This window comes from Plectropomus leopardus, chromosome 3 (genome assembly GCF_026936395.1).
Source record: "Plectropomus leopardus strain MGB_pleo_1.0 chromosome 3, ASM2693639v1, whole genome shotgun sequence".
NCBI lineage: Eukaryota > Metazoa > Chordata > Actinopteri > Perciformes > Serranidae > Plectropomus > Plectropomus leopardus.
The window spans coordinates 8,462,465-8,487,563 of record NC_142178.1 but is presented as its reverse complement, the minus strand read 5'-3'; the positions used below and the strand labels follow the sequence as shown (position 1 = coordinate 8,487,563).

General features: G+C 38.1%; 3 protein-coding genes across 3 annotated transcripts; 2 read left to right on the top strand and 1 right to left on the bottom strand.

Annotated features, from left to right (window-relative positions):
* Positions 1-1,792, top strand: bglapl (bone gamma-carboxyglutamate (gla) protein, like). Its single transcript, XM_042485829.2, has 4 exons — positions 1-142; positions 231-722; positions 825-927; positions 1,158-1,792. The coding sequence occupies exons 1-4, from the start codon at positions 82-84 to the stop codon at positions 1,258-1,260; spliced, it is 759 nt and encodes a 252-aa protein (XP_042341763.1). The 5' UTR covers positions 1-81; the 3' UTR covers positions 1,261-1,792.
* A 3,647-nt stretch (positions 1,793-5,439) lies between these two features.
* Positions 5,440-15,920, bottom strand: slc34a2a (solute carrier family 34 member 2a). The gene is made up of 13 exons (XM_042485518.2): positions 15,448-15,920; positions 14,223-14,283; positions 13,989-14,093; positions 12,363-12,491; positions 11,676-11,819; positions 11,431-11,542; positions 10,832-11,024; positions 10,246-10,341; positions 10,043-10,163; positions 9,490-9,657; positions 9,283-9,399; positions 8,757-8,881; positions 5,440-8,161 (listed from the first exon to the last, which is right to left on the bottom strand). The coding sequence occupies exons 1-13, from the start codon at positions 15,469-15,471 to the stop codon at positions 7,595-7,597; spliced, it is 1,962 nt and encodes a 653-aa protein (XP_042341452.1). The 5' UTR covers positions 15,472-15,920; the 3' UTR covers positions 5,440-7,594.
* A 3,664-nt stretch (positions 15,921-19,584) lies between these two features.
* unm_sa25545 (un-named sa25545) lies at positions 19,585-24,223 on the top strand. The gene is made up of 8 exons (XM_042485664.2): positions 19,585-19,762; positions 19,993-20,077; positions 20,193-20,246; positions 20,339-20,386; positions 21,638-21,767; positions 21,852-22,030; positions 23,731-23,880; positions 24,014-24,223. Exons 1-8 carry the CDS (start codon positions 19,709-19,711, stop codon positions 24,049-24,051), a joined length of 738 nt encoding a protein of 245 aa, XP_042341598.2. The 5' UTR covers positions 19,585-19,708; the 3' UTR covers positions 24,052-24,223.
* The last annotated feature ends 876 nt before the right edge of the window (positions 24,224-25,099 follow it).

Below are 25,099 nucleotides of genomic sequence, written 5' to 3'. Positions count from 1 at the left end.
AATCCATCGAAGGAAAGCTTAAGAAGAGCAAGCACTCAAGGAAGCAACTCATTTACAGCAAGAACCTAACTACCAGGCATCATGAAGACTCTGACTCTCCTCGCCATCTGCGCTCTTCTGTCTGTGTGCTGGTCCATGGGAGGTAAGGACAAACTCTGTTGACTTCTATGGCACTGGAACATTGTAAGCATCAACGTGTATATTAAAGTATTACTTTCCGTGACCTTCAGCTGTTGAACCAGAGGTTGTTGTGGACCCTGCTGCCGACACTGCTGCCGCCACTACCGCTGACGCTGCACCTGCCGACCCTGCTGCTGCTGCTGCTGACCCCGCCGCCCCTGATTCATCCTCTTCATCCTCCTCTTCCTCTTCCTCTTCCTCCTCCTCCGAGTCTGATTCGTCCTCCGCATCCGACTCCAACTCTTCCTCAGACTCAGCATCTGATTCTAACTCCTCCTCCTCCTCCTCCTCTTCTTCCTCCTCATCCTCCTCATCCTCCTCATCCTCCTCCTCCTCCTCCTCTTCTTCCTCTTCCTCCTCTGAGTCCTCCGAGTCCTCCTCTGACTCTTCTGAATCTTCTGAATCTAATTCTTCTGAGTCCTCCTCCTCCTCCTCCTCTTCCTCCTCCGAGTCCAACTCCTCCGAATCCGACTCTTCCTCCGATTCTTCCTCTTCTTCTTCATCCTCCTCCTCATCTTCATCAGAGTCAGCCAGTGCTGAGGGTAATCAACATTTTTGCCTCCAGAAAGAAACTTTGCATGCTTTCAGAATGACAAGTTTGACTGTGAAACAATAAAATTGAAGAAAGTCTGTGATGTTTGTAGCCGCAGCGGCTAAGGTGGTGAAGAAGAGAGACTTGGCTTCTGTCCTCCTGAGGAGAAGGAGAGCTGTTCCTGCAGGAGACCTCACCCCTCTGCAGCTGGAGAGGTACAGCTATGTTCTTGAATTGGATAAAACAGACTTAGCAAAAATATTTTTTGCACAGCTATTGTTTGACTCGACATTTGCTGCAATATATTCATTTCGAACATAGGGTCAATTCATCATCTTGCATTTTAGACTGGCGCTAAAAACCCAACTCAGAACAAAAATACGTAATTCAAGTTGAAGAGATTTTACATCCTTTCTTACCTTTTATCTCTCCTTTTTCCATCCAGCCTGAGAGAGGTGTGTGAGCTGAACATTGCCTGCGATGAGATGGCAGACACTGCAGGCATTGTCGCTGCATATATCGCCCACTATGGATCCCTCCCCTTCTAAGTTAAAGACTCCTCTTTCATCCACATGAGAAGTTTTCTCTGTCTTTTTCTTATAGAATGGTGCAACAACTCCCCTGAATACAGACATGGGACAGACAATCAAAAAAAATAAGGGTCCTGCCCCAAATTCTTGCACAAGTGACCAGCTTTAGCGGTCCTGTATGAAATGGCCTCTTCCAGGCTTTCAGAGAGAGGCACATGGAAACACAAGCCTGTGAAGTATGCAGTAGCCCACACTAGATTTAAATTATTCTTCACGTCTGACGTATAATGCAATGAATGGTGCTACAATGCAGATGTATTGTATGTTAATGTATTGATGTTGTTACTGTATGTTGTACTTTAGCCTTACTTTTACTAGAAGTAGTAGTTCTAGTGAGTAGTGGATGTAGTAATGAGGTACTGTAGTTCTAGTAGTTTAGTGGTCGTAGTGTACAGTGTGTTTAAAATGCACAACAGTCTGTAATCTGTAATGACTGTAACCACAAATTGCCTCTGGGTTTAAAAATAATAAATTATTTTGTTTTGTCCAATTGTTGTTTTGTTTTTAATGACTAAAATGTTTTATGGTAGCTGACGTAAGGAATGACATCATCATTACCTTTTCGAAATGCACAATACAAACAGCATCTTCCTCGTTTTTTACCTCTCCTTCAGTCAGCATTTATGCTGTTCTCATATTTGCCACTAGATGACGGTGTTGATCAGTCAAACGGGTTGTATCTTCTCAAGGTTTCAGTCCACCAATCTGGACTGTATCTATAGAGAATATATGAAAACGCTTCAGCCCTCTGAAAGAATATAATATAATAATAACCAAATTACAGTGCTAACAGAAATTTATTGTTGATATATGCTTACTTAAAACTTGACAGAGTACCCTTCCAAACTTAAAAGTATTATGGTTACGGAAATGTTGCCATTGCATCTAAGACCAAAAGGAATAATTGGAAAAAAATTAAACTTTGGAGCAAATTTCATTTAGTTTTGCAGGGAAACTACAAGTACCCCAGTCAGCCAAAGTTATCTGGCCAATCAATGGGCAAAAAATGACTGATGAAAAAATAAAGGTCGTTACACCAGGGAGCTTCCCCTAAAAGGATTTTATTCTGTGAAAAATAAGTGACGTTTCAAGTGTTTTTATCTCAAAACGTCACTTATTTTTCGAAGAATAAAATCCTCTAAGGGTGTGCGGGCCTTTATTTTTTCACATTTTGATTTATCTTGGATCCAGCACCCACTACAGGATGTGCGTGTCTTTTTGAATCTCTGTGCAAATAATAACTTGACCAAGCATTGGCCCAAACTTTGCATGCTGGAAGAAATAGGTCAGGCCACGTCCATTTGCCTTACTTGACTTTGTCTTGGGATGAATGAGGCTCAGGAATCGGGCCAAATAATGGCCCAATTCTGATTGCAGACAGTGACATCACAGGGCATTACCAAAAAATGACTTGGCCCTGCATCGGTCCAAAAGTTGGCATGCAGGAAGAAATAAGTCAGGCCACGTCTGGTTACCTGACTTTGCTGAGGCTCAGGATGAATGACACTCAAGAATCTGGCTGAATGAAAGGGCCAGATTTAATCTGCAGACACTGCAATCACTGGGCATATAAAAAATGATGTGGACCAGTATCGGCCCAAAGTTGGCATGCAGGGAGAAATTAGTCGGGTCATGTCTGGTTGACTTATTCGACTACGACTCGGGATGGAAAACGGCCCAAGAATCGGGCCAAATAAACAGGCCCAATTCAAGCTGCTGACCTTGTAATCACTGGATGTTTCAAAAAATTATGTTGTCCAACATTGGCCCAAACTTGGCATACCGAAACAAATAAATGGGGTTGCGTCAGGTTGCTCGACTCAGCTTTGTCTTAATTAGATTTGTGATTAATGACGCACCAGAATTGGGCCAATAGTTTCAGCTGAACAACGCCTGTTGTCATAAAAATGACCTGGCTCAGCATTGGCCCAAGCTCAGTAGGCAGGAGGAAATAAATCGGGTGACTTCTGTTTGCCCGACTCAGCTGAGACTGAATGACACCCAAGAATCAGCCAAATAAGCTGGACCAATCTGACTGCCGATACTGCAGTCAAGTATCATTCTCTCACTTCATTTGATCACTTAAACTAAATGTTGGAGACTTAAATATAGGGTACGCCTCAAAGATGCCTAATAATGAAAACGGTTACAGCTTGATGCGATAATATTATCAGCGCGTAAGCCTCATCAGCAGGTGTGCCCTCTGCTCAATCACTGATTGTGATGTTATACAGTAGCAATGACACACCCTGTCATGCACTGAGATACCATGACTCTGTGGGTGGGTTCACTGTTTTATCATTAACAGGGTAAGACCATGCTCCTGATTTTTGAACAAGAGTCCAGGAGCTTATTACACCTGCTTTCCTCTGTAGTTCAACAATCGGCCTGCTTATAATAAATGTTTTCCAAGTGGATATTTATGTATTACTTGATCACTAAAGTAAAACAGATGCACCAGACAAACTAGTCCCCCTGAAATTAGTGTGCACTTAAATAATTACAGCAAGTAAGCAGTGTAATTGGCAAAACTAACTGACAAACTAACATCATGCCAATAAATGATAGACAGGTAGAGTGAAGAGCAAACAGGTCAAATGCGAAACACATCTGACCTGAAATTTGACAAATTACTTTTTTATTAATGATGTATATTGAGAAGGTCTTAAAGGTGCAGTATGTAACTCTGGAGAAACATAGTTGAGTGTTGAGTCGCATTGTGAAATACTGAGGCTTTTGGTTAGGGGTTCAGTGGGACTTAACTACTGGCCAAACAAACCACTCTTTTCAAATCTTAATCTGTAAAGTCACTTGTAAATACAGGTGTTAAATAAATGTGGTGGAGTAAAAAGTACAATATTTCTGAAATGCAGTGGAGTTGGAGTATAAAGTTTCATTTAAAGGGAAAACACCTAAAATAAGAATTCCGATATGTTATTTCCATGGCTTAGGAACGCTAAATCAATAAATGTGAACTTGAGCTACTCTCTCTTTAAGCCAGAAACCAGAGAAGTAAGTCTCAAATTTGCAGTGTCATAGGGTATAAAGTCTGAAGTTGCTCCATAGACAATGAATTAATTAGATGACTAATTTCGTAGTCTCACCAAGTATATATTTCTAATACCCAAATAAGCTATGTTATATTGTACTGTTCTCAGTTCTGAAATAAAAATTGTTCCTATATACTCAAAACATCCCCATCTTAGTGTCATCTAGAACATCTTTTTTTCTTTTCGTTTTTGGACTGTCTTAGACTATAGGAATAATATGTATGCATTTTGAAAATGTTCATAGTTTCCCTTTAATACGCTCAGTTGCCAGTTTAGTAGGTACACCAAACTAAAAACCTATGCAGTCTAATACAGCAGCCTTGTATTACATCCTAACTTCATGGAGGTTACAATGTTCTGAGGTAATTTGTGATGCTGTCGAACTGTTGTTTTATACAAAGAAGTGTCTGTTATTTGAGTATATGGACAAAATAATAGAAACGCCTACAATTAAAAAGCACCACAAATGACAGCCTCCAAAATCACCAAGAAGTTGAATAAACACCATTTGCTTATTTATTTTGGGGCAGCAGTGCACATTAATGAAAATGGGCGTAGTTCCCTGTTAAACTGACATACTCAAGTAAAGTATAAGTACATTTAACGTATACCACTACTCTGCATTTCAGAGTGAAGTACTGTGCTTGAAGTACAGTACTTGAGTAAATGTACATATACTTTGATTGAGTGTCAGTTTGCCATGTGGAAAGTGTCTCGTGGTTGTCCGTGTGCTTTGCTTGCGCGCCCTCCATATTGACATATTGATAATCCATCTCCTGTTGTTTGCACATGGTTTAGTGACATGTGACCATATAGCGGTCAGCACAACTGTTTCCTGGACACTGGCTGTGTTTCCCCTGATCTACTCCCTTTTATCATAATTGTTCATTCCCAACATGCTTTACTCAGAAAATATTCAGATAACTGAGACAGAAGGGCAATAAATTGTCTCTTATCATACCCATTAGACAGAGTCAGATAATAGCTCTGCTAATGAAGGTACATTTAAAATGATGAGTCTGGTGTTTTTTGCCAGGTGAGCAGAAAAAAAAACATAATCTTTCAATAAGGTATTATTTTTATTTTTTTATTTTTAAATGTTTACGTAGGTATTACAGTGACACAATGTACAACTCAACATTAAGCATTCAAAGTTAAAAACATTTAGTCAGATGCACATTCATCAAATTTCAAAATTCATATTCCTTGAATACAATTATCCGTCTCAATTATAAAATATTTTTTACACCTTAAAACGATGTGGTAAGGATCTCAATGTGTCTTTTATACACAGTGTTCAATGTAAAAAACAACTAAATGAGCAAAAGATGAAATCTGATAGAATTGTGGAAACATAATCAACATTTTCTCCAGTCAGTATCATATTAAACCTGCTCTCTGCCTTGAAGGTTTTGTGCAGATGTGATCCTGACCGACTGAATCTACTGTATATTAGTGAACAAAGGCCATGGCATCCTCAGGGTTTTTTACATTTGAACAACATAGAGAATATAGTACAACCTCTGCATTGCACACAGTTTGTATTTCATCACTTTATGAACCTCATTAAAACATAAAATCCAATAACCATATGTGGAAAATTTTAAATTTTATGCTATCTAAGTGACAATTTGTTTAGCTGATTAGAGGAAAATCCCATTAAAATAACAGATATAACAAAAAATTGATCAAACAAAGAGGCATTAACAGTGAAGCCAAAGTCTGATTATTCCTGCGTGTAAAACTCTGTGTCCAACAAGACTAAGGGCACTATTTATCTATCTATTAACAATCCATAGTGCATGGTCTAAAGTGCATTTGTGGCATGTCCACCTCCATTTTTACTTAACTGGTGCATAAACAAGGTGCAAAGTAAGGCAATTAGTCTTTAATTAATCATAGGTGTGTTTTGCGCACAACTGTAACGATAAATTTGACAGGGGAAACAGAACTTAACTTTTAGCTTCTGTAATAATTAATGAAGTTGATCTGCTCCTTGTGTATAAATGTGCAGAGTCTCTCTCAATGGAGAGTTAGACAGCTGCTCCGCTCTGCTCTCTGCTATGTTCACAATGAACAGAATGTAGGTGTCCCTGTTTTTGTAAGTAGAGTACAGGCACATTTTACTATCAAAAAATTGTGTGCCCTTTAAACAGCAGGAAAATACTGCGCCATTTTGACTTCTGATCAGGTTTCTGTTGCCAACAATGCGCTTGATTACACCTCATTTTAAGACCTACACGCCCATGAGTGCATAGATGGGCATAAGTGATGGTGGTTACACAACATGAGAAACTAGTAATTACAAATGCGCTATGCTGTGTGTAAGAGATGGCCCTAAGAGTCTACAGCCATGCTATGAGATACATGCTATCGTTAGCATGCTAACATACGCACATTGACAATGCAGATGTTTACCAGGCATAATGTTTACTATCTTCCTAGTTTCCAACATTAGCATGCTATAATTTTCTAATTAGTCATGATGAACAGTATATTATTAAATATGCTACATTTGTGCACAAAATTCTTTGTCACCACAGTGGAGCTCATAAAGTCTTTGTGCTGAGCAATAAAAAGAAAATTAAAAAAATAAGTAGACTAGTTAAAAATACTTTAAAGTATTTGCTAATTGGGTAAATGTACAATTGCACTGGTTAAAAACTTCTTTCATCATGATGAACTGAGGCACTGTAGTTTGTTATTACTCAGTCCAACAAAGTTGCTGCTGCAGTGAGATATTCACAAGAACAATTGTAATCCACAGCTAAAAATAATGCCCAACAAATCTACCATTTCCTTCTGTTTGAGTAATGTTTATTATAAACTACAGCGCCCAGCTGCTCGAAACCACATTTTTTTCAGCTATTTTTAACATTTATGTCCTCACCAGGAGCCAAATGTCTCGAGACTGAAAGCCAAAGAGAAGGTGTGGAAACTCAGAAAGTACTAAAAAAATGACTGATGCATTGTGGGATTTGTTGACAATGAGAGCAGAAAAAAAGAATATTGCCAGCCTTATCCTTAAAAGGTCACTCCAGTTAACACAGTGTATTTCTTTGTCTGGCTTGCGGTACGCTGAGAGTCGGAATTCCACACATAACCATTTCCCATCTTACAGTAAGAGTAATAACTTAAATATCATGGAAATTTGAGATTATTGCCAAAATGGGGCTGGTCTTTGTGCCATGACCAATGCATTATTTTGCCTCATACACAAATAGTCACACACGTATAAAATCTTAAATCCGGGTAATTTTCAGAATCTTCAGCTCTAAATTGATTTCATTTTCCACCTCCTTCTCTGCACTCATTGCAGGGTTATCATACACCGCAGTGTGTGATTTCTTGTTATTTTCCACAGACTCTTTGTCTCTGTGTTCCTTGTTGTCAGCAGCAAGCTGGCAACATTTGCAGCAGCAACAGCATTTGGCGGTAATCACACCAACTACTTTGTCCCATGGAGCCAAGGAGTGGGCCCAAAGGGGGAGGAAATCCCAGGATTGCAGTGCTGCAGGCAGACACCCGGGTTTCCGTTTCTGCAATACGTTTATCACCACGATGATGATCAACATGACAATTAAAGGTACTCCAACACCCACCAGTACCTGCCAGCCAGCCAGTGACAGGCTGAAGACGAAGAGTGGTAAAACGAAGAAGCAGCAGATGATGTAGACGGCAGCGAACCAGCGATAGGAGGCGGTGATGTTTCCCAGGCCTTTAGCCAGCCGGATAGGGATGCGGGTGAAGGGGATTGGATACCACAGAATGATGCCAGAGATGTTGAAAAGGAAGTGCACAAGGGCAATCTGGAGACAACATCAAAAAATTTTATTGATATGATTCAGTCATTTTTTTCCTCTCAAAAATTAAAAAAAGGAACTCTTTTACATATGAAAACATTTACTTAACATTTTACTTTACATGTTGGTAATCTCAGAACAAGTAAGAACTATGTATGCTATATTTTGCTCTAAGTAATTATAAGTATCAGGACAGGATTTATTTTAAAAAATCAAAACTTTATTCTATTCACAAAAACATAAATTGTTTCTAAGAGTGCAATACTTTCCAATAAACAATTACATCCCCTAATTAGAAATAATAATAATAAAGGAGATTTCCCTGTACTTCTTACCAAAATGCCATTTTCAGGAAACCACCTCATTTTTTAAATATCTTCTAGATTTCACAATTATTGATATCCCTCATGTGCCATACCTTTCAAAAAGTATCAGTTCAAAATTGGTAATTTGGATTTTGTTAATTCTTAATGTGAATGCAAATATAAGACATATTTTCAATGAAAATAAATACATTTAGAATGACATTTATAAAGTAAAGTTCCTGCCAATATAGTCATCCCACAAGTTTGCACCTTTTGTGTGAAAGTAAATGACTGACCTGCAGAGAATTAGCTAGTGTGTCTCCAGGACTAGCCATAGCTGCCAGGATGGCTGTGGTGGTTGTTCCAATATTTGAACCCAGAGATAACGGGTATGCTCTCTCTATGCTGATGACACCAATACCTATACAAACAAACAGGACACAAAATAAAATACATATTTTTTACACCATCTCTTTGTCTACCATCACATCCTTTGGCCCTCCTATATTAACAGAAAGTCAGTTACATTTCTAAACCTCAATTTTTGCTAATTTGAGTTTAAAAACAAAAACAACAACAACAAAAACCCCATCCAAATAAAATATGTGTGCTCCCTTGACCACTGTAGTGTAGTCAACCTATCTTTGTTAAAGAGACAGTGTTTGTATATCGTTTTACTTCCTAAGATGTCACAGAGAGAAGAACAACAGAGGCTACAGTAACCTTAAGAAAAGAAGAATCAGATTGTCTATTTACTTGAATTTCATGAACATTGGTTTTTAAAATGACTGAAATGGATGGATGGATGGATGATGACCTCACCAACAAGTGGAGTAATAGCAGAAGTGAAAACCGAACTGCTCTGCACAATGAAGGTCATTCCAGCTCCGACTAAAATGGCAATGTAACCTGTGACCCAGCCAAATGGAAATGGGAAATCTGTACACACAAACAAACACACAACATTCATGTATCACTAACCAACACTATCACATTTAATTTATTCATACAGTGTGCAGTGCTGCTCACCAGTGTTAAGGATCTTCTTGATGACTGCAGCCACCTGTCCCTTCAGCATGGAGTTGAGCAGCTTGACGATCAGGATGAGGCACGAGCAGAGCACCAGCAGAGAAAGAGCCAGCAGGATGAGACCCACCGCCAGGTCAGGCAGATTCACATTCACAAAGAGATGCGTACCTGTGAACACAGAAGAAAACACATAAGGAAGTTCTGCAGAAATGACTCAAGCGGGCGATGTCCTTTATCCTTCATGATTTAAAACTGCGTCAATTTATTTTTTTCTGGCCACTTGGGGGCAGAAGAAAAAAAGGTATGATTGTATGATGTGTAGATAGATGCCTATCAACACACTTCTTTTTTTTTCTTTTTTTTGTTGCTAAAAGCAGCTGTCTTCTGCTCTTGAAAATTAGATCAATACATTCGCAACCCATAGAGTTTAAATCATTCAACCAAAAAAGATTATAAAACTCCATCAGGATAAGAATGATGTCACTGTAATTGTTAAGCTGCTTAGGTAAAAAAAAAAAAAAAAAAGTATAAATTCTGTGAAAACTGGTCTTACATTTCTTGATATTGTGCGTGTCAGAAATGTTCTTCAGTGTGAAGGTGTAGTTGCCATCGACCCAGCACAGAGACGGAGACGTGCAGTTTTCTGGACCAGGAACTGTGACATTCATTAAGGTCTGAAACACAAAGACAGTTTGACAAAAAGGTTTTTATCTGGATGTTTCTGAATATTTGGTTTGCTGCTGACTTTGTTCTTACTGTGTTGGTGAAGGTTTGGCACCATTTCTTGATGAGACTTTTGTTCCTAGCTTCTGGGTCCCCGGTGGCAATCCCACTGATGACAGACTGATCCAACTAAGTCAGAGGGGAAAAGAACAGAAATGTGAAACTCTGAAGAAGATAATAATGCTATGAGGCATCTTATCTCTCTGATAAGCTTGTCATTTCTTTAAAGGGGACCTATCATGTTTTTCCTTATTTTCTGTCATATATAAAATGTTAGTGTTGGATGTTCATATCAAACAGGACGAGAGTTTCAAATAATGAGCTGAACATGTAAAAGTAATCCCTGCGAGCAAAAACCACAGGCGTCTGTTTCCATTATTTTTGCTACTTTTGAGACAAATAAGAGTTTTCTTATTAACAAACAAAAGTTATGTTTACATGGTGTGCATCCTCAAGGTCTTACAAATATTGAGTGCATGTCCTCAAGCTTAGTTTTGGACATTTGAAATTCATTTTTAATTGCAAGCAAAAAACTTGCTTTTCGGATTTGAACAATACCAATAATTAGCTAAAAAAAAAAAAAAAAATGAAAACCCCATAATCAGAAATTATGTTTGACCTGTATAATTGACTCAGTGAGGACATCAGTGATCACATTTAACAGGTCCGGAGCCTCTCCACTTTCAATTTTGAAGGAGTCGATGATGAGCTTGGTGACGACGTACAAATAACCAGTGGCGACTTCCAGAGGCAGCAGCACCAGCACAGAGAGCCAGTTGAAGAAGTCGTGCACTGTGGCCCCTGCAAAAGCCCTGTGGACATTGTAAAAGGAAGAAATATGCAAGTAAATATTTTGAGCCACACATTATTGTTGTCCAGGAAAAGACTCATTGCCACAAACCTTAAAAAGGCTGAGATGTGTTACTTAAATGCTGAACTCACTGCATATTCTGATGCATCTGTTGTAGGAGTTTGTTACCATTGTATAAATAAAAGAATTTCAGTGTCTATCTTTAACCGGTCAGTTTGTTTACTTCAATGATAACAGATCATTCATCAGGGTCATTCATTTTGTTGCATGTGAATGTAACATTGTGCCCAGATTATCTCTGCGTATTCCTGCAGTTCACAGCAGATCACAGTGTTCCTGAGATGTCTTGTGGGTCCTCTGAACTGCAGTGAAAGGGAGTCACAGGAAGCAATCTGTCAAATACAAACCTGCGGAAGGTGCTGCGGTCACCAGCCTGCGTCATGGCAACCAGTGTGTTGGTGACAGAGGTGCCGATGTTGGTGCCCATGATGATAGGAACAGCCAGCTGGACGGTGAGCACTGCCAAAGCAACACATGTCTCCTTGATCATCAGTCCTCCACACTTCTAACTTCATTATCATTCATATATACATATTTTGCATGTGTGTGGATGTGTGTCTGTGTGTGTACGTGTGTATGTAGGCCCACTCACGTCCAGAGGAGACCATGCTGACAACTATGGAGGAGGAAGTGGACGAACTCTGGACCAGCAGGGTGACCAGAACGCCAATGACCAGACCAGCAAGTGGGTTGGACAGAACTGTGTTGTCCTGAAAGATGTCACCTGCAGCTTTACCTGGATGAGGTGAATACAGAAACATGTGCTTTGTTTTGTTTTCATTGTCAAATTCAAGGTGTATATTTGTCTTTTTTTAGGACAACCAGCCGGGTTTGAAGAACAATGAATCCCCTAACACATTTGTAAGTAGATACATAACACATCAAAACAGCATTGTTGTGGAACTTAAAATGTAAACTGTACCAGTATGAATATATGCACATCAGATCATTAATCACATTAACTCTAAAATCTGAATTCAAAGTACGGTCTATCAGCGTGCGATTCCTCAACTCACATATTTCTTTTTAGCTAGGCTGTATACTTAAACGCCATAACAGAATCCATTTAATTTAGTTATGGCTTTTGGTTTTAGTGTGGCACCATAAGATTTTCAGTGGCCCCATCTGGCCACCCCAATGACAAATTCCTGGGGACGCCACAATCATTAATGTTATTAGAAACAACTCCCACTTTGACAAGTCAAAATGTCTGCTGTCAAAAAGGCCTTTAGCATGCAAGTTTATGTGGCTCCAGACAAGTGTTAGTTAGTGTGTTTACCTCCAACAAGCTGGAAAGCGGAGCTGAGGATGTCGAGAGAGCAGATGAACATGTAGAGGAAACCCAACAGCAGGGCCAGCTTTGCAACTGACACCAACACTCTCAACACCTTCCCTTTGGTATCCAGAGCTGGGACAGAGACAAGATATGAGTGGGATTAGACGCAGAATAAAAAGGGGAGGACATTTTTAATTTTTTTTTACAGATTCATCCATTTCCATTATGGGTCTTTTTTGTGGCAGACAATTTCATAGTTATAACAGGGAAACACAAGTGTGATTAATAGAAACAACGGCTTCCTTCTATTTAAGAGTGGCTAATTAGTGAGCCAGTGTGCAAAGTAGTAGGATCCTGCAATTGGTAAACCTAGATGGACTGCAGTCTTTATTAATATAAGTAATCACACACATGATTTTCTTGCGATCACTCCAAAATCTCAGCTGTATAAATATACATATTGCACAGCCCACAGAGTTGAGTCATATGAAACAGATCTGTGCCTGCAGTATGTTGGTAGCTCAGCTGTCTGTATGGCTGCTGTCTTCATCACATCCACTATTATTAATGATCTCTATGCTTTTTAAATAATTTGATCAAATGTAATTATTAGATTTATTGTCCATCTAAAGAGGTAAAGGAGGAAAGTAATGTCATTGTCAGACGTTTTGATGTTTTATTGTTAAATGACATTGGATCAAAGCATATTAATTGTTTTGTTTTTTTTTACACTGAAAAATAATTATTTTTGTGTCACATTGAAAAGCTTTCTCAAGGAAGTTATCTAAATTATTTATAAAAATATAAAATACTTTCCATCCAGACTTACTTATTCTGTAGAACAGGTTCAGCTGAGACACTTTTGTATTGATATGATATAACTTTCCATTTCTCACAGACTTCTTGAACAGTAATAAAAATAATTTCATCCATGAATAGATACTGGTATCTGCTAACAATTTATCATTTTTTAGAGACCAACCCAAACATGAAAGACACAATTTTGTTAAATGTCCGAGGAGTACATTTTCCCAAAATTCTGCCTTTCCGGGATGGCTGAGACACCTTTTCCTGTACAGTAATATTATTTTAATTGCAGAAGTTGTAGTCCAAATTAAAACAACTTTCATTTAAAATGTCACTTATTCACTTATGTCTTTTGATACATAAACATTTGCAAAATGATTATGCTTTCATAAATTACTGGCATATGGAATTAGACATACTAAAGGATGCCTAGGAATCCTAGGAAGAAATACTAAGAATACTTCTAAGGTCTCAAATTTGTGGTTGAAAATGAAGAAGTGGTATGAGTACAGTGACTGGCATGGTTGCTGTCTAACCTCTAAAAACGCACTGTCCCAGCTGACCCCACTCTCCCCTATATATAACATAAATGTATTAATATGTAATGTACAGCAATCTACAGCAAGGAAAAAAACAAACAGCCGTAGCTCCTGTGGGGTTATGCAACAGCGTTATGTGGACACTTGACAGTAGGCTGTATGTAATCCATCATAGCCTGTGCTTCTCTTACTGACTTTTCATATCTAATCAGGACACGCGCGTTTCTGTAAAATACAAGGATAAGACAACACTTGCTCAAGTAATAATGTTGCAAGTCTTTACCTGACCAGGGGACCCCTGTGTCCTTCAGCTCTGGCAGGTCCCATGGGTCTGTGTCCTCCCCCTCAATCAAAGCCAGAGTGGAGTGTGCAGGGCTCGCTTTGACCTCTAAGACAGACAACAAGCCTTCATACATTCACTGTCCTTTCTTGGTATAACTATATACTATGTTAAATGTAACTGTTATTTGAAAGAATCAATAACCTTCTGTTGCAGGTCATATTATATGAAACATACCTTTACTCATATTTCCATGCCTCTCATTGTGGTCTTCCTTACAATTTTGAGCAGCCATTGGCTAAAAAAAAGGAAAAAAGAAAGAGAGCGAAAACATTATATAAGGATTTAACTCCACAATAGTATAAACTTACTGTGCAAACATTTGTTTTGTCAATTTTTAAAGGTCACAGAGGATTCTGTCCAGGACCTGTCTGTAAGTAAAATCTTTCTGTATAAAGTGATTACAATTTGACAACTATAAGTTGTATTTGATCATTGTTAGTGGTTGGCTGAATAATAAAATCAGCATTAAAGTTTGACTGTCAGGGCATCAGGTTTAGGAATCTCTCTCTCTCTCTCTCTCTCTCTCACACACACACAGACACACAGAAACACACACACTTTTCCTCACATGCCAGGGTATTGATCTTATCATCACATGGTGCAGCTGCAGTAAAATTCCATTCACACAACAGTATGACACAGAATAATGAAAGCGACCAGTCTAAATCGATATTAAAAGTGTATTACACTTGGACTGAGATATGTTTAATAAGTTTGATATTTGAATAGTTTATAAAGTATTGATACAGTTCTCTTGCATATGTAATATTATAATACATATTATTCTCTTGTATGTATGATTTACCGAAGCCCTTTCTTCCTGTAATGACGTATGTTGATAATAGTATCATTACACAGTTTTAATGAACAATAATTTCATGTTTCAATTCCAAATTAACAAATGATGATAATAATAATAATAATAATAATAATAATAATAATAATAATAATAATAATAATAATAGTAATAATAGTAATAATAAGAATCATCATCAATATCATCATCATCATAATAATAATACATATTTTGTCTCTACCAGTCTGTCATGTCATTGGTTTTGATCTAAGTAAAATAAAATTATATATATATATATATATACATATATATATGAATTGGTAATTCAGAATAATAACAACACAAATAATTACATCATATACAAATCTTTAAAAAAAAAAAAGAAATTGGTGTATCTGTTAGGGTATCTTTTAATTATAAACTTAATAATAGCAGTTAGTTAGTTCTTTGTTTAATGTACCCATTAGGCATATGGGCTTTATATTTAATTTTTTAAAACTTATCTTATAATTATTCAAACAAACAAAAAAAAAAGTCACAAAGCTCTTTATGTGACAGCCGCAATAAAGCGTGCAGATCGATTGAAGCCATGTTTGTCCTTACCTGTGGCAGGCGCAGTGAGTCCATGCTTCCTCTGTGTGTGCTGAGCTCACCTGGGGTTCAGGTTTACAAATGCTTCCTCCACGGGGGCGGGAGGAGGGTCCGTGGAGAGCAGAGGAGAGTGTGATGTGCAGCGTTCACATCATCGCAGACACCTTCGTGTCATAGATAAGCTGAACACACCTTGCAAACCTTGACTGGTCTTACCTGAAACAGTTTTAATCTCTCTGCAACTTGTGCAATCCACATCACATGGTACCTGATAAGTCTTGAGTTGGTGGTATCTACCTTCACCTACACCTACACCTACACCTACACCTGCTATCTCTGTGAATACCTTACCGGTTTTACGCCATATAAGATAATAATGTTTGTTCTTCCATTTTGCAAATGTGTCCATCCATGTGAAATAGAAACTCCTGCAGAGAAATTCCTGTATTGTTGTAACAAAAGCACTCTGCAGCCCTCAGAGTGATGATAGCTCCAGCTGGTGAACCCATGGGAGATGAGTGGCAGAGAGAATGGCTCCCCTAGCAAAGGTTTATCCCACTAACAGATAGACCACATGGAGGTGGGGGGGCGGGTTGCCGGATGTGCACTGTGTGCTACAGTGTGTGTGGGGATGCTCTATTTTTGGCACACAATGAGACTTTTTGTAGCAATCTATTGATTCTCTTAATACAGCTACCCATTGTTCAATACTTCAACATATCAATGAGGCCTATGAAAGTGTAGCTGATAGCTGAGAGAACTTAGAGGAGAGAAAGTCAGCCTGGGCCACATGGAGGCATTGAGTTTCCATGGAAGTTGTGACCTTACAATGTTAGGTGAGGACACCCTCTTTTACAACCTCTATCTGTCTTTCTGTCAGGGGTTCACCCACTGACAGTCATCAGCACTGCACTTTTACATCTGCATCTACAAGTGCACTTTGTAAAACACTATTTATCCAGGGCAAGTCCTGATAAAAAAGCAACCCCCATGCTTAATGTCTATCTTAAACGGGGACACCACCTAAATTAATAAGTCCTATATGTTTTCTCAATATTCTAGAAAAGTTCAATCAGTATTTGTGAACATGGGCTCCTCTCTCAAAGCCAGAAACCAGATAAGTAAGTCTCAAACTTACCATGTCATGAGATATAAAGTCTGGAGCTGCTCCATAGACTCCATAGATTGTGGACCCATAAAATTAAGCTCTAGCTGAACCCAAATGAGCTTTATTCTATTGTTGTGTTCCCAGTTATGAAATATAAAATGTTCCCATATAGACCGAATCCCACACTGTCACACTAACAACAACAACAGTCACTTTCTGGTTGACAACTGGCAGTTAATTACAATTGTGGAAATATGTGAAATTGGCAAAGTTGTTGTCATTTTGAGCTGTAACTGTAAATTTTAAGATACCTAGTTAAACACGGTGATCAGACCTGTCCGATGTTTCTTTTATGCTTTTTTTTTTTTTTTAGCATGACCTTGGTTGCTTTGTTAGTATCTTTGACAAACTGGCATGGAAGCTTAGCAATGTAGTGTGTAGACGGGGCTGGAGTAAAATGTATTTTAGTTACTTATAAAAATAAATATCAATGTAAGTGTACACTGTAGTTTTACCTTACACATTAACCAATAGTGCTATGGCAGACCTGAATCTCCAGTGTTCTGCGAAGATAAATGACTGTTTTTGTGGATGGATTCTGGTGGCTTTTCAGTCCTTGTCTAAAAAGGCTGTCTAACAGCAAGGTCAAGTGGTGAAAATATTATAGATATAGGTTAACATACACACATATTGGCCAATACTATTTTTTGGGGGGTGGGCCTTTTTAGGTGGCAGGCTTTGCTCACTGCAGTTTTATTTAAAATACATGACATACTGATTTTGTTATTGTAAATAAACATTGTGATTTAGGCTATACTCAGAACATCCCCTTGGTTGCTCCCATTGTCACCTAAAACATCTTTCACCATTTATTGCCCATGGAGCTGCTCCAGACTTTATTTACTATGAAATCCCAAATTTGACTTTAAGCAATCTAATTTTTGGATTTGGGAGATAGTTATTTGTGTTTACTTTAGTTTTCGGAAGGTCTACTCAGTTGTCATTTTATAAGTACAGTACATCAAATGAAAACCTATGCAGTCCAATACAAAAGCTTTTTATTACATCCTGCCTTCATAATATATACATATATATAATGTTCTGGATATAGCTTGTGATGCTGTTGAGCTGATGTATCTTACAGAGAGGTGTTTTTGTTATTTGGGTATCTGGACAAAATAATAGAAACACCCACAGTTAAACAGCGCCACAAATGACAGCCTCCAAAATCACCAAGAAATTGAATAAAGACCATTTATTTGTTTATTTGGGGCAGCAGTGCACATTATTGAACGCTAACATTTTGAAAGCATCAATGTAAAATGTGCTATTAGGCAATTTGCACCCCTAGTGCCCCAACATGTCACACCATAGGTGTGCCTGGTTAGCTCAACTGACCCCTGAATGACAAAACTGACCGTCACAGGTGCCCCTTTGCAGTCCGAATGAACCATAACCCTCCTCTGTCACGCAAACAGACACAGATCAGACACAAATGAAATTAGGTCTGGTGCTTCCTGTCATGTCATGTTGCCAGTAAATCTGAATGGGTGAAATCTGGGACAACAAAGGAAAATTACACCCCTATTTTTAGTTTAATCAATAAATGTTAGGCTATTGATTCTCTTCTTTTCTGCTCTGTTTCCTCCTCTTTGTGGATAAACACTTGCTCTATCTTAACCAAGATGTGATTTCAAGCATAGAAGATTTTTTGTTTTGACTTTATGCAACCACATGATGTATGAGAGGAAGTCAAAGTCTCCTTATCGACTGCACAAGTACAACAGCATCACCTAGGCACCATACAATGCCATTACAACAGTGTACCAATCTATTCTTATTCGCAACTTATTGACATTAATGACATACAAATAACAGGTGGGAATCTTAAGTCAGAATACGATATTATTTTGATTTTAAATATTGTGTGATGTGCTAAGTATTGTAATTATGTGATGGGATTTATTGAGATTACCTACCCTTTTCCAACTGTAAATTTTGTCACCAAATAAAAATTTTGTCAAAATCCTTTGCATCCAACAAGATGATTTTTTCAGTATGGTCATCTCTCTTCACTAGTTTTTAATACAGAAAAATGTATTTATGTATCTGCATTATCTAGTTATGATAATAGGCTGCCAAAAAGTGTCATTTTTATTTGCAATGTTAATAATTCATATAGTTCTAAAAAAAAACCCAAAAACAAAAACAAAACTATACTTCAGCTATACTTCAGTACTGCCACAGAAAATATTGCAAAACTATGCTGTATTGATCTTTCCTCTAACCCCTAATAAATAACCTAACTTACTGTATTTCCTGACTTGGAAAGCATCATGGATTGTAGTAGTCAATACTATGTAAACTCAACTGATATAAAGTAAGTCCTACATGTTACAGCAACACAGTGACAGGCTACAAAGTAACAAAAAACAAACAAACAAACAAAAATCCCAAGTAGATATTTTATGACATTATTTACTTTTTTTACTCAGGTCATACGTGTGTGTATATATTTTCAGTTTATGTCATACAAATATACAGTAACAGTTCTGTTGAAATGTAGCCTATGCAATAAGAGTGGAAAAAATACTACCATGGTATAGCATACAATATAATATAGAAAGATAATAAAAAGTTATATAGCAGTAACATAGCTAATATTGTACACTGACAACCTATAAATTATAAAAACAGAATGTAATGTAATATAGTGTTAGCTATGTAACTGGTACTTATACTATTATTCTGTATTGCCATGTAAAAGTCATCCACTTTGTCATGCAATTATTTTTCCAACCACTAGATGATGCAGTCGACATTCTCATAGCTTTGCAATGAGTCTTGAACTTCCAAAATAAAAGACTCCGTTTAAAGCCAAATCGTCTAACTGATATGCTCCTTTTTGGATTTGTTTCACCCTCAAAACAGTATCGTACGATTATTTAAAAATAATATGCTCCGAGTACTGTTATAATAGCATCACTTTTCTCGTTTCAGTTAACCAACAATAAAATTCATTTAAAAAAAAAAAAAAAAAGAACTTCCGGGTCATTTCAGGGCTAGCTGGAGCAATGACATTGTACCAAACAGAGAGCAAGTCAGACACGAAGTGGCTCACAGTTTGTAATTTCTCATGCTTTGAAACTTTAAATTAGCGTCGACATGTCACCCACCAGCACGGGTTTTACAGAGGAGGCGCAGCACAGGGGGGCACAGGTAAACACACCGATGAGCAGCCATTATCAAACGGGATGCTAACGTGTTAGCCTGCTAGCGTCAACTTTGGATGAACTGCAGCTGTTATCGCTGTCTGCCGTTTTAAATAGCATCAGTTTGTCTGTGAGGTTGGACTGTCTGTGTGGTTTGCCAACAAGCCTAGTGCTAATTAATGAACTGAATTAAAATTAGCAGTGGTGCTGTGTGTGCTCGTGTGTGTTCATGTGCAGTCTCCAGTGGGCATGGAGTACGTCCCCACAGAGGAGGAGAGGAGGGTGTTTCAGGAGTGCAACACTGAGAGCTTTTGGTACAGGTGTAAGTTTCTTATCTTTCACGTTTTGCTCAGGTTAATGATGTTATTTTGTGTAAAAAGATGTTACTCCCTTGACCCTTCTGTTTTGAGTCTAATGCCAGCATGCTTCCTCCACAGCGGTGCCCTTCTCTGTGGTCAGCATGGCTATCACTCAAGCCCTAGTTGCCAAAGGTAACTGTGCATAATGTAAATGAATCACCAACATAACTGTAAAAATAAAAATAAACACATTCTGAATTTTAAATTGACCTGTTCTGTTGCAGGGACTCTGTCTGCATCTCCAAGGTTTGGATCGCTACCCAAAGTGGTCTGTAAGTTCATGATTGTTAAAGCTGGGAGATGATGCACTCAGTTGCCTCATATTAATGAGTAGAATAAATATTGGAAACACCTCTTACTATATTTAAATAACATTCATCAACAATTCAAACCACAGACTATAAAAAAACATGATGCTGAATCAGAACCTTTGAAAGAGTTTCAGTGAAAATTAAACATTGTAATACGTATGACGGTAGGATTTATTACAGAACTGTTGCATTTTAATGCATAAGTTTTGAATGTCGAGTGTGTAGGATTTAGGGGGATATATTGGTGGAAATGGAATATAGAATAATAAGTATGTTTTCTTTAGTGTATAATCACCTGTAAAAAACAAAAACATACAAAAAAGAAACATTATGTTTGCATTATCTTAGAATGAGCTGTTTATATCTACATAGGGAGCAGGTCCTTGTTTATGGAGACTATCATGTTGCCCCGCCATGTTTCTACAGTAGCCCAGTAGCACAGACAAGCCTAACACTGATTCTAGGTAGGGTGATTCTGTTGGCCGTGTTAGTTAAAAGCCAGTCTGTGATGAGAGTTCAAAAACACATATGATTTAGCGCTTAAAATAACCAGGTCTGATTGTTTTGGAGAGGAAGATGCCTCTGTAGGTAACTTGGCTCCTAAGTTAACAGGGAAAATGAGGTGAGCACACATTAGCAGGTACTGGTCTAGCGCTCTGTGTCCAATGTGCCGAACAGTGTGGGAGAACACTGATATGAAACGTCAAACTACTTTATTGAATGTTTTTCCCGTTTTTAATCACTGGGTCCAGAGTAGTAGACCTTTGCGAATAATTTGTCTCCTGGTTAAAAACCTCTTGAACAATGAGCACTGAAAGAAGTCTGAGTGGAAAAAGTTTTAGCCTGTTGCAATCTCCAGTCCGCACCACTAGATGCCACTAAATCTCCCCAAATCTTACACTGTTCCTTTAACTAGGTGTACTTAATAAGCGAAATCAGCGAAATATGTGTTAGTATGATTTGAGACTTACAGTAAAATAATGCATATTTTTGAACTTATCTCTCCAGTTAAGTTGCATGAACAGTCCCATACCTGTTTAGCTACAGTATCATATTTACATCACTAACAAGACTTATCTTGGCGATCACCTTCCTGCAGTTAAAATTAGATATATGATAGAGCAAATAGTCATGGCCTCAGTGTTGTCTCCAGTTATTACTGGGGTATTGGTATATAAAATAATGATAATTTCAATGTGTTTGTGTCTCCAGTCGCTGGCTTCTGTGGCTACCTGGCTGGGAAAATGTCCTACATGAAGATATGCCAGGAGAAGTTTAAGAGGTTGGAGAACTCCCCTCTGGGAGAGGCCCTCCGACAGAGGACAGGGCTGCCTCCTCAGTAGTGAGTACCACACACACTTGATTATGATTCTATATGTTTTCATCCATCGACAACTCCTGGACCAATTTTCTGCTGTCCTCCCAGTCCCAGTTCCAAAGGTCCTCAGTCAGAGTTGAGTGACCCAGACACCCCTTCATTTGACGCCATGTTCGCGCCAGCAGAGGCCCCCGGCCAGATGCCCATCAGCCACAGAGATTATGTATATGGCCACAGTTCAGACTCGCTCATGCCAATGGGCAAAGCAGATGACCTCAGCGCTCCAGGTACCACAGAGAGCTACAGTATACATCTTTCAGACACATGATAATGACCATCCTTTTTTGCAAATATGCATGAGAGAGAGAAAAGCAACATCTTGGGCCCAGTGTAAACCAACATTTTGACAGTAATTTTTGAAAATAAGTACTATGATCTTTGCACTTATAATGAGCACCAAGGGGAGGTTATGTATTTGGTTCGATTTGGGTTTTGTTCTGCAGCATTACGTTAAAAAAATACTGGCTCAGTTTTCTGGATTGAGTCAGACAGCAACATGCTTCCCTCACAGTGGTGCTCTTCTGGTAGGGTTTTGGTGGATTGTTGTAGCATGGGTCAAGGAAGAATTCATTACATTTTGGAGCAGATCCAGTTCATGGCCAACACACAATGATTTTTTTTCATCAACACTGCATTAACATTTTGCCTTGGCGAAATAAGTGCCATACAATATGGCTTAAAATCCAGTTATAGGTAGTAAAGTTAAATGGTGACAAAACATTCCCAATTGTAGAAATACAATGACACCATATCACAGTCTACATTAGAGGGTACTAGTAGTCCTCTGGGGTAGCCTAAACATGTAGTTGCTCAAAGTTGGTACAGAAAGCAGTCGTTATGGAGCACTCAGTGGTTTCATGAGAGAACTGGTACATCTGTAGCACCACCACAACTGTAACAAAGCTTTTGTATCAAACTGAAGTGTGGCTATAAAAACGCAAACACACGTTATTTTAGTCTAAGTATTTGATATTTGAACAGACATACATGAGAGAAGTGTTTTCTGGTTTTCACAAATGAATGTAACATATTTGAAATATTTTCGCTTCAGAATTACATGAAAATGCACAGATGAGATGATGAGGATTTAGCTATTTAACCGTATTTTGACATAATTCTAGTAGTTTTGGAAATACATCCAGACATATTGTTGTGTTTGCAAATCAGCTTATCATAGAAGACAGGTACATCGGCCGTGGTGGAAGATCTCTGAATGCCTTTCTAGTTAAACAGTAATTTGGGTGATAAAAGCCTCGCCTTTGCTAGTTCTAAAGCTTTAATTTGGCAAACTAGGAAAAAGAAAGAATCACTTTGGCTCATTTTTTTCTGAGCTGATAGCATTATTTGGTATGTTTTTATTGATACTGATATTTGTACAAAAATCTTCAAAGTCACGCACACAGCCGACGCACTGTGTACTGATGCTAAAGGTAAATATACAGTCCCAGCTCTGCAGTCGGATATTGATACTGCTTAACATTTTCAAAAAAGCATTGCTGTATGAAGTTAATGGAGAAAAAACATTGCACTCAAAGAAGAAGAAGAAAGAGCTGTGTGCAGCTGTGGTGAAACACCTTCTTTCCGGTGCTAAACAGAGACACTCCAATATCATATAATCATTGTAAGAGCATTCGGTGGATCTGGTTTTGCAAACTCTTCTTTTACTTCTTGAAATCATAAATTTAACAATTGTGATGCACGCCTCCTTCACAAAGGAAATACATAACTGAGTTACAAATTAAACTCAAAATAAAGCCTAAAGGTTACTAATGCTGACTGGGGTTGTCAGAAATCACCATTTAACCAAATCTTTCCTATTACAAAATGTCCTTCCTGCCTCTGTTAAGTTCTATTGTCAGTAAGTAACTATTATATCAACTTTCCCAGATAACCCCTCTGTCCCTTTCCTTGTCCTGACCCCTTTCAGTGGAAGAAGAGGAGCCCAGGAAGAAGTCCATCCTCTATGAGGACCTCAGGCTGAAGAACAGAGAGAACTACGAGGTCACGCTCACACAAAAGGCCGAGACACTGCTCAAAACTTCACCTGAGAAGGAGCCCGGGAGACCCAAGAAAGAAGGTAAACTTTACTGTCGAGGTGTTAAAAATGCACAGTGGTTTGTCAAGGGTTAATATCTGAGTACATCTGCTGTCTTTGCAGGAACTAAAAGACTAATTTAGCTCTTTCTCCTCATACATTTCTTATGTTACAGTGAAGAAGAACATCTATGGAGACACCTGGGAGGACTAAGACGTTATCTGTACGCTGGCATCTCTGATACTGCAGTACAGTAGGCTGTGCCAGTGTGATTCATGTGTCATGAAGTTGTTGTGCTTCTGATATAGCCATATATATATATATATATATATATATGTATATGTCTTTGTAAATGAGTCAATTAAACCAAATTACACAACTAAAACTGCCTCTGTATTTCTAGCTTATTGATTCATAGTTTTTTTTTAAAGTAAAGCATAAGTACTAAGGTTTTACAGGGCAAATTAAGTTTTTTAGTGGACAAAACTATAACAGTCACATTCCAAGCAGAGTATTTTTATGTCTTAATTCATGGCTGCAAAAGGTCTTTAAACAGAGCTGTACGTGAACAGTTTTTGCACATAACATTGATTCTGAAGAGGTTGAAAGTTTTGCAGCACAGGCTACAAAATTAGTATTCAGGTATCAAGTAACCCTGTTTAAGACTGTCAAAATTCTGTTTTAGGGAGAAAAAAACCTAAAACCTTTGAAGACCTTTGAAACAAGTTTGTATTACAAAAATGCAGAAACTGTTTAAAATATCTCTGGGCTATTATTTTTTTATGCACAGCATGGATGCAGGAAGTAGGGCAGCTGAGTTGGCAGTAGCACCTCCTAAAAACAGGTATTATAAATTAAATAATAATATAAACATTAGTTGATTCAAAAAAGTTCAAACTTAGCACTAAAACTTAAAGGGAATCCTTTTCTTACTGGAATACGGGCTATATGTGTAGTATATAGTGTATATGTAGGATAAAGTTGGAAATATCACTGTCAGAAATAGACAGATTTGGGTATTTTGTGTCCAAATTTTAGAGCCCAAGCAAAATTTCAGTGAGTAAGAGGTGCTGCAACAAAAGGTATCACGACCATCCATGTGCTCCCCTATTAACCCTTTGAAACCGTAGTAAATAACTTGATTTCTTTCAAAAACGTGGGAAGAAAGCAATGAAAGAAGAAATGACCCAAAAATTAGCAATAATTTTGTAACATAATTTTGTTACTTACTGCCTTTGCTCAGGTTTCAAAGGTGAAGTGC